The 15,989-nt window shown below is 42.6% G+C and overlaps 1 protein-coding gene across 2 annotated transcripts in view; it reads right to left on the bottom strand.

Annotated features, from left to right (window-relative positions):
- Positions 1 to 15,989, bottom strand: part of nek7 (NIMA-related kinase 7) — a 77,611-nt gene that overhangs the window by 6,635 nt on the left and 54,987 nt on the right. For both annotated transcript variants that reach the window (XM_037769521.1, XM_037769519.1), the window contains one exon: positions 10,880 to 10,974. In XM_037769521.1, the coding sequence (XP_037625449.1) occupies positions 10,880 to 10,974 (95 nt within the window). The remainder of the gene's footprint in view (positions 1 to 10,879; positions 10,975 to 15,989) is intronic.

Below are 15,989 nucleotides of genomic sequence, written 5' to 3'. Positions count from 1 at the left end.
ACAGGTGCTACACAGAAGACACCGTATAGTTTGTTGAAAGTAGAACCTGCACAGTTCACTGCTATCGAGGTATATGACTTATTGATTAAAGCAGGGTGTGAGAGACAAATAAAGACAACAACAAGTCGATATACTGTACGTCCAAAGTTTTTTGTGTACATACTGTATCAAATCAGCACACTCTTATTTATGTTTTTTGTTGTGGAATGAGCGGTGGTCCAAAATTCAAGTGAACCAAAACAGAAAAATCCATGAGAGCTCTCTCAGCTTATGTGTTTTCCTCTAGTTTGCTAGCCCTTTCTGCTGCACTGCTTCGAAAAAACTTGGAGACACAGAGACATGGAGCTGAGCAGAGAGTGAGGAGAGGGGTGCAGGCGTATGAGAGAGGAGAGAATTTTTCAGTTTGCTGGAGCAGCGAGAAAACTGTATCCTCTGGAAAACAAATGCAAGCAAGCAGAGCAGAGCAGAGCAGAGGAGAGGAGAGGCAGATGGGAATGGTAAGGAAGAGTGGAAAGGATGAGGAGACTTTTGCTGACTGGAAATAGGTGAAGGATCCCTCCCTGCCTGTCTAAGAATAGAAGATATAGCATGCCATTTCTGCCAGGGTTAGTGACTGACTCACTTCTTATTGTTTAAAATGTGCATGCAGAAGGTGAAACCAGCAGCAGGCTTGCATGACAAGCACACTTGAATTCTTAGCGTTTTTTCTGATTCAGTGCTTTCGGAAATAAATACTGCATTAGGCTTAATGTGGCCAAATTGTTCAACTAATAATAAATAAACATGGCTGCCAGTGTTGATGATGATGAGCTGCTCGGCGATGTTGCAGCTCGTTGACTTGGTTGTATTTACACAGTATTACATAGGAAGAGTTTTATTTATTAGGCATTTTTGTGCAGAAAAAGGCGAATAAATGTATGTGAAATCCATATCCCTATTTCATGCCCTGCGCCTGTTTTGGGGCAGAGGGATTTTGTGAGCACTTTGAAATGTTGCTGTAAATCTCAATGACTTCCAGAAGAGAGGAAGTGTCTTCTAGACCAACGGGATCTATAGGGCCATTAATAGACAGTCATTGCCCAGAAGTTTCATTTTCTGTTTTTCTCACAGCCTCTTTTGTTTTAGGGCTGGGCAATATATCGATATTATGTCGATATCGTGATGTGAGACTAGATATTGTCTTATTTTGGACATCATAATATGGCAAAAATGTTGTCTTTTCCTTGTTTTAAAGGCTGTATTACAGTAAAGTGACGTCATTTTCTTAACTTATCAGACTGTTCTAGCTCTTCTATTATTTCTCTTTACCCACTTAGTCATTATATCCACATTACTGATGATTATTTATCAAAAAAGCACCAATAGTCAACCCTATAATATTATTGCAATATAGATATCAAGGTATTTGGTCAAAAATATTGTGATATTTGATTTCCTCCATATCGCCCAGTCTTATTTTGTTTCAGTACTTTGGGGCATTTCAAACTTAACGATGAATGTTTTTAAACTTTGGATGTGGTAATTGATAGTAAACAAATGGTAATGAATTGGAACAAGGAGCACTCGTTGCTATAAAAGGACAAAAATGAAGAAAACCACATCACAAGTTTATTATAGTGCACGGATGATTTTTACTTTTTTCTTTTCCAGGGGTCCCTACATTATTATTCGAGAATGTACTGTATGTATTTGACAGCCTGTTAATTGGTGGTGTGAAAAAAGTGTCCACATATGATAGGATACGAATGGAATCGTTCCATACAGAACACAGCAGGTTAGTGTGAATATGCCACCTTCCACAATATCAGGCACAACAGAGACTAAATATTTCTGTGTAAATAGGACCATAAAAGAGATGGACGCAGAATAACAGAAGTTGTCTTTTAGTTACAATAGGGACAGGCTATCCGGAGCCATGGAGTATATGAACGTTTTTACAGCAACCAAGAACCACACCAGGTGATGTCTTAGCATTCCTTCCTCTGAGTTACAGAATCAAACTCATCGGACCACTTAAAGCTACTGCTTGCAGAATACAATTAAAAATTTAGTTTGTCTATTCGTCAGATTACCTGTAAAGTCACAACTAGAGCTGCAACGATTAATCGATTAGTTGTCAACTATTAAATTAATCACCAACTATTTTGATAATCAATTAAGCAGTATGAGTAGCTTTTTTAAGAAAAAAAAAAGTCTAAATTCTCTGATTCCAGCTTCTTAAATGTGAATAGTTCCTGGTTTCTTCACTCCTCTATGACAGTAAACTGAATATCTTTGAGTTTTGGACAAAACAAGACATTTGTGGACGTCATTTTGGGCTTTGGGAAACACTGATCGACATTTTTCACCATTTTCTGACATTTTATAAAAAAATAACTAATCGATTTATCGAGAAAACAATCGGCAGATAAACAACGATGAAAATGAACGTTAGTTGCAGCCCTAGTCACAAGAACTATTACTACTAAAAAAAATCTTGCCATGTGGAAATTGCCTCACTTTCTTGCATGTAGCTACAAATGTAACCCTTTGACATCGGCCAAAAAAGTGCCAAGCATGTCACCAACTTGTGGGTTGCTTCTTCATTTCAGTCTTCACTGAAAAATGTGTCAAACATCAACGGTGCGGAGACAGAAAAGTTGTTGTTCCCTATCGGGCAGATTTTGAGTTTCTGTCACAGCTTCCAGTGGGAAGTCAAGATGACGGCAGCAGAATCTCAGCGGGCCATCTCTCCTCTGGACATAATTCACCCATCACACATTCATCCACGCTCTTCATCAAACACTCACGTTAATACAGTACTGTATATCCTCACAAAAACACATGAACACAAAGTAAAAGAGGATCTCCCTCTCTCCAGCTCCCCCCGGACACCTCTCTCCCTCTGCTCCAACAATTACGACGGAGACTGGCACAGCAGGTGGTTGACAGTGATGAGATGTGTGAGGAAATGTGTATTCCTGTGTGTGTCAGCAATGATGCACTTCTATTAGTAACAAAGCCTCATATCTGTAACCGGAGATTTCACTTTTGATTCTGCAGTGATTGAGCGACACACGCTCAAATTATCAGCCCACTATTTTTCTAAAACTGCCTGAAAGTTGCAGGTCCTGATGACTCCTAAAACCTGGAAATGAGTTAGCATTTTAGCACGTCTGGTTCCCTCGTCCCGAAGTCAATTAGAATTTGAATTGTCTTAACCAAGCGGCAACCTCCGGTGCTGAGAAATAAAGCCAACGCTAAAGTGCCAAAAAAGTGCAGTTCTTCAAATGGCCACTTGAGGCTGGCTCCAAAAGCGAGTCAATCCCCATAGACTCCCCCCCCCCCCCCCCATGTTAAAATGCCCAACTTTACAGCAGAAATAAACATGTTTACAGCCTGGTACAAAAAAACAGCTTTGGTCTCTATAGCTAATTTCCCCGTTCATGACAACTGTACAGGGGGGCGAATTTATATATAACTCATCCGTTTAAATTATATTATGACTTAAAGGTCGGCATAATGAGTGTGTTGCTGCTTTGAGTGACAGGCGGATGCCGTCTCAGGTCACTAGCTAGCCGGAGCCACCAACTTTGAGCTTCACAATGGCTCTTATGGGTAACGTCAAGGAGACTACGTCCAAATTTTATACTGTCTATGGTCTAAACCTGCAGCAATTAAATCACCAGCTAAACGCAGTCCAGTGAGGTCAGAAAACTTTAGGTTTTATCGGCAGACATTCACCACTAACGTCAACAGACATCTTGCACTTTTATTTCAGAAACTAATCACTTTCCACCAAACAAACAGAGAGCTCTCAAAGAGCTAGAGAGCGGTGCCAGGCGGACTCTTTCAAAAGGGTATGGATTGGTGTGGTGTGCACAGAAAATTCTGACTATATTCAGTAAAAGTTCACTTCAATGACTTGGAAAGGACCAAATGGGAAAATACTCTTAATTGCTTTATAAGAAATACATTTACATCTTTTATTACTGTATAACAGGTAAGTGTGCTAGACGTCTGGGTGTTTGTGTGTCAAGGCTAGATGGTGCTTCCCAAAACTACAAATTTCTTAGTAAGCGAGAGAGAAAAAAAAACTGAGTGAGACAGAAACAGACAGAGAAAAAAAGCAGAAAATCAGCCAGCTATAGACACCAGGAGGCAAAGGGTTAAACAAGACCCCATCGTATTTTCATGCATCTTCTGCTTTTGACAGATGAAAAATGTCAACTGTCCTGTTTGTATTTGGGAGTTTTTGCACTATTCATCTGCTTCATTAGTGCCTGCTGCTCCTAGCCCCTGACAGCTGCCGGCCCCCTGCTCTCAGCACGCACACACACACACACACACACACACACACACACACACATATATATATATATACACACACACACACACACACACACACACACACACACACACACACACACACTCCTTTTTTCAGACTGTGTCGTCGCAATGGGTTAGATGATTGACTCACTCTCTGACCTCTGAGGCCCTGGTGAGTACGAGACGGTGTGTGTGCGTGTGGGTGTGTGTACGGTTCATTGATATTCGAGAGACATACAATGCACACGCATGCCTGCTGTCTGTCTAAGGGGTGTGAGCTGCTGGTGGCAGAACACATGCACATCCTCACACACACACACACACACAAACAGAGACGCCCTCCTTTGTTCGTGGGCTCGTCATCAGCTGGCCAGGCTGCGCTCTGCCCAGCCCAGGCATGTAAAGCCAGCATCCCTGTCCGTGTAAAAGGTCTGGATGGGGCCTTCCAGCGTAATTAACACTGATCCCGCTCTCTCTCTCTCTCCAGCTTCTCTCCCTGTACGCCAATTAAAAGGAGCTGCGAGAGGCTCCCGTCTTCTCCCTCCACCCCCCCTTTATCCCTGGAGCCCTTACAGCCTGGGACCGAAGGGTTCCTCACAAGTTCTCACTTACTCATTTATAAACACACACACATACATACAATTATAGGCACACACTACATAAAAATTCCTAAATGTTCACACACACAAGCAAAATATATGTATATTTTCTCTCTCTCTCTCTCTCTCTCTCTCTCGCTCGCTCTCTCCTGCTCTCTCTCTCTCTCTCTCTCTATCTCTCTCTCTCTCTCCTGCTCTCCCACACACACACACAGACGGACAAGTGAGGAAAGCATGACTTTTTTATGTGCTCATTGGTCCTTCATGTGGTTTTATGATGATATATTAATCAAGGCAATAAGTCACATGAATCGGGACAGTCATTAAAAATATACCTACACCCAGTGGAGTCATCCCTCCTCTACTTCAATACAGTAAAAAGGGAAGAAAGATAAGAAGAAGAAGAAGAAGAATGGACAGATGAGTTCAAAGCGCCAGATTGTTCCAGTGGGCTGAACTTTTGAGGAAAACTGGACTCTTATGTTCCCATCTTGCTGCAGCTAAACCAAGTGTTGTATTTGAATTGTCAAATTCAAAAGGAATAGTTCTACTTGCTCTCTTGCTGAGAGTTAGACAAGAAAGTCAACGCCACTCTCATGTCTGTTAAATATGACGCGACAGCCTGTTAGCTTAGCTTAGCAAAGACACTGGAAACAGGGGGAAACGGCTAGCCTGGTTCTGTCCAAAGGTAACAAAATCCACCTACCAGCACCTGTAGAGCTCACTACTTCACACATTACATCTTGTTTGTTTAGTCCTTACAATAACTGAAGTGTAAAAACACCAATTTGTGGTTTTACAGGGACTTTTTAGCTTCACATTCAATGGACAGATATGAGAGCGGTCTCAGTTTTCTCATCTCTTAGCAAAAAAAATGAAAAAGTTTATTCCCCAAGATGTCAAACTACTCCTTTAAATAGCCTACCAACTCGAGAGTTTCAAAACATGGCCGTGCAGCTAGATTTGGCACAGCCTGAAGGCCTTTACACACCGCGGGCGTAACGAATAAACAATACAAAAAAGCAAAATACTTAACTGCAAATATTATATGTCTAGGGCTTTTATTGTGAAAGGTAAGAACAGAAGGAGTGGATCTGGTCTGGGTCGTGTCTAGAAGGAAAAACGCAAATTATAACTCTCACGAGATGGTTAAGGTGAGGCATTGATCTCGAATGGTTAAGGTTAGGAGTTTTTGGTGTGGTCTACTCTGCCTTTGTCAAGGTTGAAAGGAGTAATAAAGTTTGCCATCCTGGTTCGGACTATGGTGTTGTTGTTTCATAAATATAGGCGCAACTCATCCCGTTCCACTCAACATGATTCGTTGACGTCTTAAACCCTCAGAAAATTGACCTCGTTCCGGAAAAAAAATTACATATGCCGTATAATATTTACATTCTGTGCGAAAGTACTCATGACAAAAATAACAGTTTGAAAAATATATTGACGTGCGAGTTAAAAAAAAAACGCTGCCGGTGTGTAACGGCCTTGATGCTGACACTAGTAGGAGAAACGTGAATTTTAAGGCATTAAAAACTACACATACTGTATGAAATAGATAAAAGGATACCAAGGCTATCCACAGGCAGCAGTCTTTGCTTGCAAAAACCCAAACTCCCATTTTCCAAAAACATATAGAGATCTAGCCACAGGGCCAACTCATCACATGCAAACGCCAGCTGCTGAGACTCCAGCATTTTTGGGCCTCATAAAACCAACAGCAAAACAAGAGGGGAGGGGAGAGCAATAAGGCGGGAGGCATGAGACATGGGCACAGTCAGAGGTATGGATGGCTGCGCTCCTACAGGAAGGAGACACATTCCAGTAAAGCTTTTCTAAGGTATTCTCCTCCCCTGCTAGCCTTTATATAAAACACAGCAGCCGCAAAACATCCGTACGAGCTGGAGACCTACAGTGTGTGTGTAAAATGCATCTGTTTTACACACTGAGCAAGGGGGTGAATATGTGAATATGATGTGGTTTTGACTGAGAGCAGGAGGAGACCGCAATCTAATCGACTGGCATGCGACCAAACCCCCTTCCTGGTCACCCTGGGAGACAACCGCGGCGACTGCAGCATCCCTGTTTACCACAGTGTAGGAGGTTTTGGAGAGGGGGCACAGGGCAGGGTCAGGTGATGTAATGAGGTTGGACATGAGGAGAAAGGGATCAAACAGAATGGGAGATGAAGATAGACGCAGATACAATGACCAGGTATTGACAGACGGACCCTTCGGACCCTAACGCAACCCCCCAGGCACAAGAATAGAAAATGCAGCCTCTCTCAAATGGAGCCGTTTCACACGTAAGGAACCAAACTCCCTGGGATGCACGCACACAAAAACATACACTAGCACAATCTCCAGCCCCTACTGTATGTTCAGAGTGAAATCAATGAGTACCGAAGGGATTACGCGTGGATTTCTATGTGTATGCCGTACGCCTGCAGGTTAAGCGAGGCATAGTGTATGGAGGGGAACATATAGAGCAGGAGAATAGAGTGAAAGAGGAATGGAGGAGAGAGTTTGGGAGAGTTTCCTGACACTGAATGCACTGTGGAGCCCTCTTACCAAGAGGAGTGGAAAGCAAGGGGTCTGCTCTTCAAAGAGAATATGCATGGCGTGGTGAGCGAGTCTCTGGTAACAATAAGGTTGTAAAATCTTTATCTCCACAGGCTCCTTGCACGGCTCACCTTGACCTGATGGCTGGAGTTCTGTCTCTTTCTCTCTGAATGAACACCCCCCGTTTTTCTCTTCTCTCCAGCAATCTATAACCCTGCTCTCGCTATTTGTTATTTTCCCCTTCCACTCTCTCTCTCTAACCTTTTTTCTCCCCTCTCTTTTCATTCTCTCTTAAGACATCTACTGCCTAAGCCCTTCTCCAGCTTCCTATATTGTTCCTATATAGATTCCTAAACTTTTTCACCTCACATCTTTATTCCCTGCCTCCTGACCTCCTGAGGGAGCAACAAGTCTCCCTCGATTTTTTCACTTTTTGCTCTCTAGCTCTCCCCTTCCCTCTCCTCATCCCTGGTCTCCATCTTTCTTTCTCAGTGTTTAGTCCAGACCGTGACCCCTAGCAGTTGTCCTAAGGGTGAAAGTCATAAAAGATCAATTGACTGTTCCCCATCTGAAACTGTGAAACTATCAATGGTCAGGCTGCACATGCAGTACTAAGACCACAATTTTAAAAAACAGCTTCCTCATCACAATATTGAAAAACAAATCGTAAGAAATCAAGTTGTACCACAGACAGAATCCTCAATTATAATTAAATTAGGGCTGTCAAATCGATTCAAATAAGTTAATAATTAAGTACCTTAAAGGGAGATTTGTCAAGTATTTGCATGTGATTATCATAAAGTGAGCATGTCTGTAAAGGGGAGACTCGTGGGTACTCATAGAACCCATTTTCATTCACATATCTTGAGGTCAGAGGTGAAGGGACCCCTTTGAAAATGGCCATGCCAGTTTCTCCTTGGTGTGGAGCGTTATTTAGCCTCCTTTGCTACAAGCTAGTATGACATGGTCGATACCAATGGATTCTTTAGGCTTTCTCGTTTCATATGATGCCAGGATCTTCGCTGTAGCTTTAAAACAGAGCCCGCTACAACCTAAAAATTGCAAGTTGCGTTAATGCGTTAAAAAAATTAGTGGTGTTAAAAGGAATTTACGTTAACACCACGGAGTCATATATAACCATCACTTACCACTTCATTAAGAATTGGGAGTTGAAGACTGTTTCCTACAGACACACAGTTCTGATGACCGGCACACCACAGCTTTTTTTTTTTGCGAGTATTCGAGTACTCTATAATAACTTAATGCAAAGTTCTTGAAAATGGAAATTATTTAAAATGTCCAGCCCTAAAAAATAATGTCCAATTGTGTGGGAATTGATGTCACAATTAGTTTTAACTAAATCCAATTAAATAACCTAAACCAATCTCACCCTAACAAAATGAACCACAACGAAATGAGCTTAATTAAACAAAACTGTGCTGGTGTGGTTACGCAATCATGATACCTGCAGAAACTATGCAACAGCAGTAATATAAACTAGAGCAATCTGTTTTTTATTAAGAGTCAAAGTAGCCTATTCCATGTAAAACACACACACACATACACCACACATAAAAAGTACGAAAACAGAATGTGACCTACAGCATCCACCGCTTTCAGCCAACCACAGCCTTGCATTGCCGCGGTGCATTGTGGGGAAGTAATTAGCATGAAGGACTGCGGTCTCTGAGCAACCATGACCTGCAAGCTGAGCTTGAAACTTCTTCCCTTGCACGTTCTCCACCTCTCTATGCCTGAGGCTCTGCGGAGAAGGTGTAGTCACTGGTGCGTTGAAATGCAGCCCAAGTGATCAGCAGCTCAGGGGAGTTAGCAGAGAGGAGGGGAGGGAAATGTGGGTGTTTCCTTGGCCGACAGTGTGTCTCTGAAAATGTGTGTGTGTGCATTCCGTGCATGCGAGGGTTGGCAAGGTGAGACATCAGATTGACTGCTATCATCCATGTCTATCACTGTTCTGCTCCTCTTTGTTCCCTCCGCTGTGCGCTCCTCCCGGGCTTGTTTCCACTCAGTGTGGTCTGCAGCAGAGCCCTGTGGTGTTTTGCTCCTGACTAATCAAACTAGTCAGTGTCACTGGGCGGCCTTATCTAAAACACATGGCCATGTCAGTTCCCTTCACTCGCCAGCGTTTCAACGTTTAGCAGGTTCCCAGGCTAAAGGACTTTAACTCAAAGAGTCTTCAGAGAAAAGAGTAAGGAACAGGAGGGGTAACAGGTAAAGAAATGTAACATACCATTTGAATAAGGGCTCTCAGTCAATTAAAATATTTAATCACGATTAATCGCATGATTGTCCATAGTTAATCGTAATTAATCGCAAAATAATCGCATATTCTTTTATCTGTTCAAAATGTACCTTAAAGGGAGATTTGTCAAGTATTTAATACTCTTATCAACATGGGAGTGGGCAAATATGCTGCTTTATGCAAATGTATGTATATATTTATTATTAGAAATCAATTAACAACACAAAAGAATGACAAACATTGTCCAGAAATCCTCACAGGTACTGCATTTAGCATAGAAGAAATAGGCTCAAATCATAACATGGCAATCTCAAGCCTAACAGGCAACAACAGCTGTCAGTGTGTCCTAATTATTACTACTAGGGTTGGGAATCACCAGAGGCCCCATGATAGGAAATAATCACAATACTTAAGGCACGATACGATCTTATTGTGATTTTAAATATTTTGCGATATGCTGAGTATTGCGATAAGATATATTGCGAAAAATTAACTGAAAATTATTCAGTTTATCAACATCTGTTTTATCTAATAAGATACAGTTTTCACTCTGTTCATCTCAGAGTTTTCATTCATATATCTTGAGGTCAGAGGTCAAGGGACCCCTTTGAAAATGGCCATGCCAGTTTTTCCTCGCCAAAATTTAGCGTAACTTTGGAGCGTTATTTAGCGTTCTTACGGACAACCTATCATAACATGGTTCTACTATATTCTAACTTACCAGTATCTTCACTCTAGCTTTAAGACTGAGCCCGCCACAACCTCTGAAAGACAGAATAGCGGCCGGGCCCGCCGTCGGATTGTTAAGAGGTTAATAGTTTATATAATAAAAGATCGATACTTGATGTCCGTGTATCGAATATTAAAATATCGCGATACTATGCTGTATCGATTTTTCCAACACCCGTAATTATTACGTATAAAAGTGTGTAAATTTTTTATTTTGCAGATTATGACTTGTATGTTCAGTACAACCATGTGGGAAAGTGCAGGTGTATTTGTATATATTTTCTTACAGTACTCTATTATATTCAGGATGGTTTGTTTGTTTGTGTGTGTGTGTGTGTGTGTGTGTCTGAGCCGCTGTGTTCTCACGTCACTCCTACAGTCGACTGCAGGGTGACAGTGTGTGTGCACACATTCCCATAGCTTACCTCGTAGAGCAGGCATCCTAGCGACCAGATGTCAGATTTGAAGTTGTATCCGTTTTCATGTATCCTCTCCGGTGACATGTAGTAAGGAGTACCCACTGGAACACAGAGGGAGAGGGGGAGGGGGAGGGAGAGGACGGAAAGAGATAGACAGAGGTAGAAAAGGAGAACAGGACAAAGAGAAGAGTGAGCGTTAACATTTTGCAATACAAACCCATGCTTCCCCCAGTTCATCAACATCACTGACACACCTCACACAGAGCAGAAAAGCAGGTGAGGAATGGAGGTGCAGCCTCACACTGTGAATCGTTCAGAGGCTGGAATACTCGCCATATTTTAGCAAGAGTTTAAAACTAGACTTTCAAATGCATTGCCTCTGTTAATTCTAAGTAAGCTTATATCTAACAAGGTTAGATATCATCATGCACACCCATTACAGTGCATGCAATTGTACAAGTACCACAAAGTTGCATACATGTGTACAGCAGACATACTCGCACACAAAAAATATACATAAATCAGTTTTGATTACTGGGGCTGGGTAATGATCTGAAACAGTAGTCAGAGAGTCCGCCCAGGGAGCAGCGGCGGAGCCTTAAAAGTTGGTCCGTTTCTGGTTCTGCTTTGGAAACTCAAGAATCCCAAACTGCCATGGCGACTGGCAGAGCTCCAGAGAATCAGACCTTCACCCAACTGGACACAAAGACGAACCACAGCTCAACATCACGTCCATAACACACTGCAGGAAGCCTCGAAGATTTGCCGCTTTCTTAGCCGAGTCTGACTGGCTGCTTTTTTCATTTGCTTTCTGTTTGCTGTGATTTCCCATGTAAAAGTCCATCAAGCAAATCCAGCGGGGCTTTTATATTAATCACATATGGTTAAGGGATGGAAATTTTACCAGCCCTCTAACCGGTGCTGAGCAGCTCTCAGACTCTGTTCATTCCTCGTCCTCTCAAGCAAACATGTGAATGGAGGCTTACGGAAATATGGAGATGACAGCTACACAGGCTCTGCCGAGTTGGTGGACAACATCCATCAGTAGCATCGCTGCACATTTCACATGTTTACAATAATCAGCATCTTGTTGCATTCTCCTCGGGATCCATACTGATTTATTAACCTGAAAACTGATTTGTTACGCTCAAATATTTGAGATTAGATTACTAATTATGTTCCTTACATATCATCTGTTTAAGTGACATTAGCTGAATTCTGAATCTGATTACAATATGAGATAGATGACCTAACAATGCATTTATTTATATACTATTTATGACTTTTCTACTTGTTTGAAATGCAGTGTGCCCAATGTTCACTCTAAGCCTGTGGTGTCCAGCTCTAAGCCACGGAGGAGTTCATGAGGAAGTTCATTTTGCTTCCTTCCTCTAGAGTCGAGGGTGTACACATTTATGAAATTAGCTTGTGGAGTATTGGTGAAATTAAATCTTGAATAGTACTTGACACCACAGGTGGAAAGGAAAAACTAGAGGGGGCCACAGTGGCCTTGATGTCCCGTCTGCTGCCGCTTTCTCGTCAGTACAGTTGTTAGACACCACTGTCTTTTGTCGAGATTCTGAATTCTTATTGGGCAACATCAAGTGAAAAGCTGCGCATATAACAAGTGGTGGATTCAATTTCAAGCCTGGTATGAACCGCTGGAAAACCAGGCTATATGACGGTAGTTTGACACTGGGCGCATCTGCGCCATGTACCGGCTGTGACGCGGCCGCTGGAGCTGATCCCAACCACTCTAGACAATGCTTGTGATTCCACCAACGCCGCAGCGCGTTTCAGAAGCGTCCCAGAAGATACAGAACTCTGATCTCTGGACCAAACTGGAAAAAGTTACTTTTGGGGATTTTTGATGTTCCATACAATTTTGCTATAGCTAGCCCTCACAGTTAGCTTAAATGCTGTGGGCAGGGCTTATGTTACAAAAAATGTCATATCTACTGAACACTTTGTGCTATTATGACCACATTTGGTGGACATGTATAGATATAATGTCTGAGTGACAATTACCAATTTGGTACCATTTGGCCAAAAGGTGGCCCTGTAGCAGCATCATCTAACCGTAACGGGGGTATTCTCTGTCTGTCGGTCTGTCTGTCTGTCTGTGTATGTATGTATGACTGTCCTTCACATATCTCCTTGATTGGACGGTGCTTGGCGGGTGCAAGCAGCCATACCGCGGCTCTCGACAACACTGCAAGGACTTCTGGGGGCCAAGCAATCGGCCCGCTCCAAGCGGGCATTACACTTGTTTTGTAGTTATATTTGCCTAAAATTAAAAATAAAATCACCCTTAACCTTAAAGTTAAATTCATTATTTCCTTTTTGTATGGATGCTCTGGCATTTGGCCTTTGTGCCCTCAAACAATTGAAAACACCAAAGGCCAAGTGGCCCCTAAAATGATGAACTTCCAGGCCTGTTGAGGGTGAATAAAAATGAATTTGAAAAAGCTGTTGTACCTCATTTGTATGTTGCTTTGGACGAAAGCCTCTGACAAATGAATGCATGTAAATGTAAAAGCTGAATTCAGTGTGTCTTTGTCTTTTTCCCTTACAGAAAGGGGACTCTTTTTTTTTTTAATAACCCAATTGCCCCTAGTCTAGATACAAAATGTGTGCTTGGAAACGGGTAGATCGAGCTATGAGGAAGAGTTTTAACAGAGGGTAACTGGTAGATGTCGAGTTTACAATCTGCATAAACAGTTGGAGTGAGCTGGGAAGGTGAGAACAGCTCTCCATAGGGAAGAATAAGTCAGCTAGCAGGTAAATAGTAGAAAAAAAACATAACTACACACTCAGGCGCAGTATGTACACACGCACGCACGCACGCACGCACGCACGCACGCACGCACGCACGCACGCACGCACGCACGCACGCACGCACGCACGCACGCACGCACGCACGCACGCACGCACGCACGCACGCACGCACGCACACACACACACACACACACACACACACACACACACACACACACACACACACACACACACACACACACACACACACACACACACACACACACACACACACACACACACACACACACACACACACACACACACACACACACACACACACACACACACACACACACACACACAAACTCTCCAGAGCCATTCTGCACATTAACAAGTTAGATGAAACTCAACTAATGTAATTGCAATTAATAAAACTATTACAGGGGGCTATTAGATTTGAAGTCAATGGGAACTGAAATAAAAGCTAGCTTTTAATTTTGGTGCGGGTCTAATTGGGTTGAGGGAAAAAAAATGCTTTTATCCTAAATGTGCGGTTTTGAATAATGAAGTGTTACCTGTCATTCCAAAAATAATCAGCATCTGCACGGGCAGAGAGGAAGCAAGAGAGAGCAAGTGGAAGAATAAACAGGGGACTGCTGTTTTAATTGGTCATCAGGTTGGTAGTGTGGTGTGTGTGTGTGAGCTGTGAGGTCTCATGGTGCGGTCTGAACAAGCTCCCCTAACATTCATTATTAGTTGATTAAAAAGAATCAGCCTCTCTTATGCTAATAGTGGCATAAAAAAAAAAAAAGGCGGCAGCGTCGGGCTCGGGCTCCTTCAGCATGCTAAATCAAGGGCACATTACTTATTCATGCAAATAAATTGAAAGTCATGTTGGGATTGATTTCCATTATTGTGAATGGCTGTGACAACACTGTATTCTGTGCGAAACAGGGTAATCGTTGTTGTATAGGAGGTGAGATGCCATCCAGTATAAAGAAGCCCACACTTCTGAATATTCTGTTAAATGAACCAACATTGGTGATCTTTTAAAATACATCTATTAATTCAGACTTGCTGCAATGTCGTTATCAAGAATTTAAACATTTTACATGACCATTTAAAAACACTGTGAAGCAGCTCATAGGGAGTTTCCATATATGGTGTAATCTGTGCCTTACTGCCAGTTTCTGTAGTTTGAACAGCAAGCTGCTGGAATCTCCAAGGCGATGATTTAGTTTTTCATTCAGACTCAAGGCAGGAGTTTGGAAACCTCTGCTCTATCGCGTTCAAACAAATCAGACGTAAAGTTCTGGGCAGCAGCACAGCCAGAAGAACGTAATCTCATAGTCCGAAGGCGTTCTCTGTATTCCCTTATATTCCCATTATGTTTCTCTTGGTTTTCTATATGTCCTGCTGAGCTCCCATTTGGCTTTCCACCTACCCCTCTCTGTTTCACGACTTGCTTGCTTGCCTTTATAAGATAACCACGCCTTTATACTGTATATAAACATGTTGAAATAGTCATAATTATTTTCAACATCAGCCTCCCTGAAGTCTCTCTGCTTCCATCTTGTTCTCCCTCCTTTCCTTTCCCTCCCTTTTCCCCCCGCTACTCATCGTTAACACCTCTCTCATTACAGGTGTTAATTGCAGGTATATTATACTACTTATTACTGCCAATTGGCGAGTCTCTCATTCCTCTAACGATTGCATCGACTTTCCTGTTGCTATCATTCTTTTAATCTTTTTCCCTTTAACCCAACTCTTGCCATAACCCTACGTACCCATCGTCAGCAGTGAGTCTTTTGCATGCTTGTGTGTATTTCTGTCTCAGAGAGTGGGTGTGTCACTGAGTTTGTGTGTATGCTACACATCTGTGTGAATGTGCACGATCATCTGCCTCTGCACGTGTGCGTGCATGTATGCATTCAAGCCCGTATGGATACGCACACATGTCTCTGTGCATGCATACATCTGTATGGGAGACAAAGAGTCTGTGTGTCTCTCAGTGTGTGCAAGAGTGTGTAAAAGACCACAGTGTGTAAAAGTGTGTAAAAGTGTGTGCGCGTGCGTGACTGCAGGCTGCTGAGCGGCTGAGTTGAAAGCCTGGGAGCTGACAGGCTGTATGCCTGGACCTCCATCTCATCTCCACCACCCTGCTCTACTGTTCAGCTGGGTGGCTGGGCTCATTACAGACCCACGCTGGCACACGATTGCACGCACACACACACACACAGCTCTTCCTCACATTCTTTCCTTCTATCCCTCTCTCTCTCTCTCTCTCTCTCACTCTTGCTTTCCTTTTTCTCCTCCATTTTTTGTCACATTGTCATATTCTCCCCTCTTTCTTTCT

This window comes from Sebastes umbrosus, chromosome 5 (assembly GCF_015220745.1).
Source record: "Sebastes umbrosus isolate fSebUmb1 chromosome 5, fSebUmb1.pri, whole genome shotgun sequence".
NCBI classification, from domain to species: domain Eukaryota; kingdom Metazoa; phylum Chordata; class Actinopteri; order Perciformes; family Sebastidae; genus Sebastes; species Sebastes umbrosus.
This window is presented reverse-complemented; position numbering and strand designations above follow the sequence as displayed.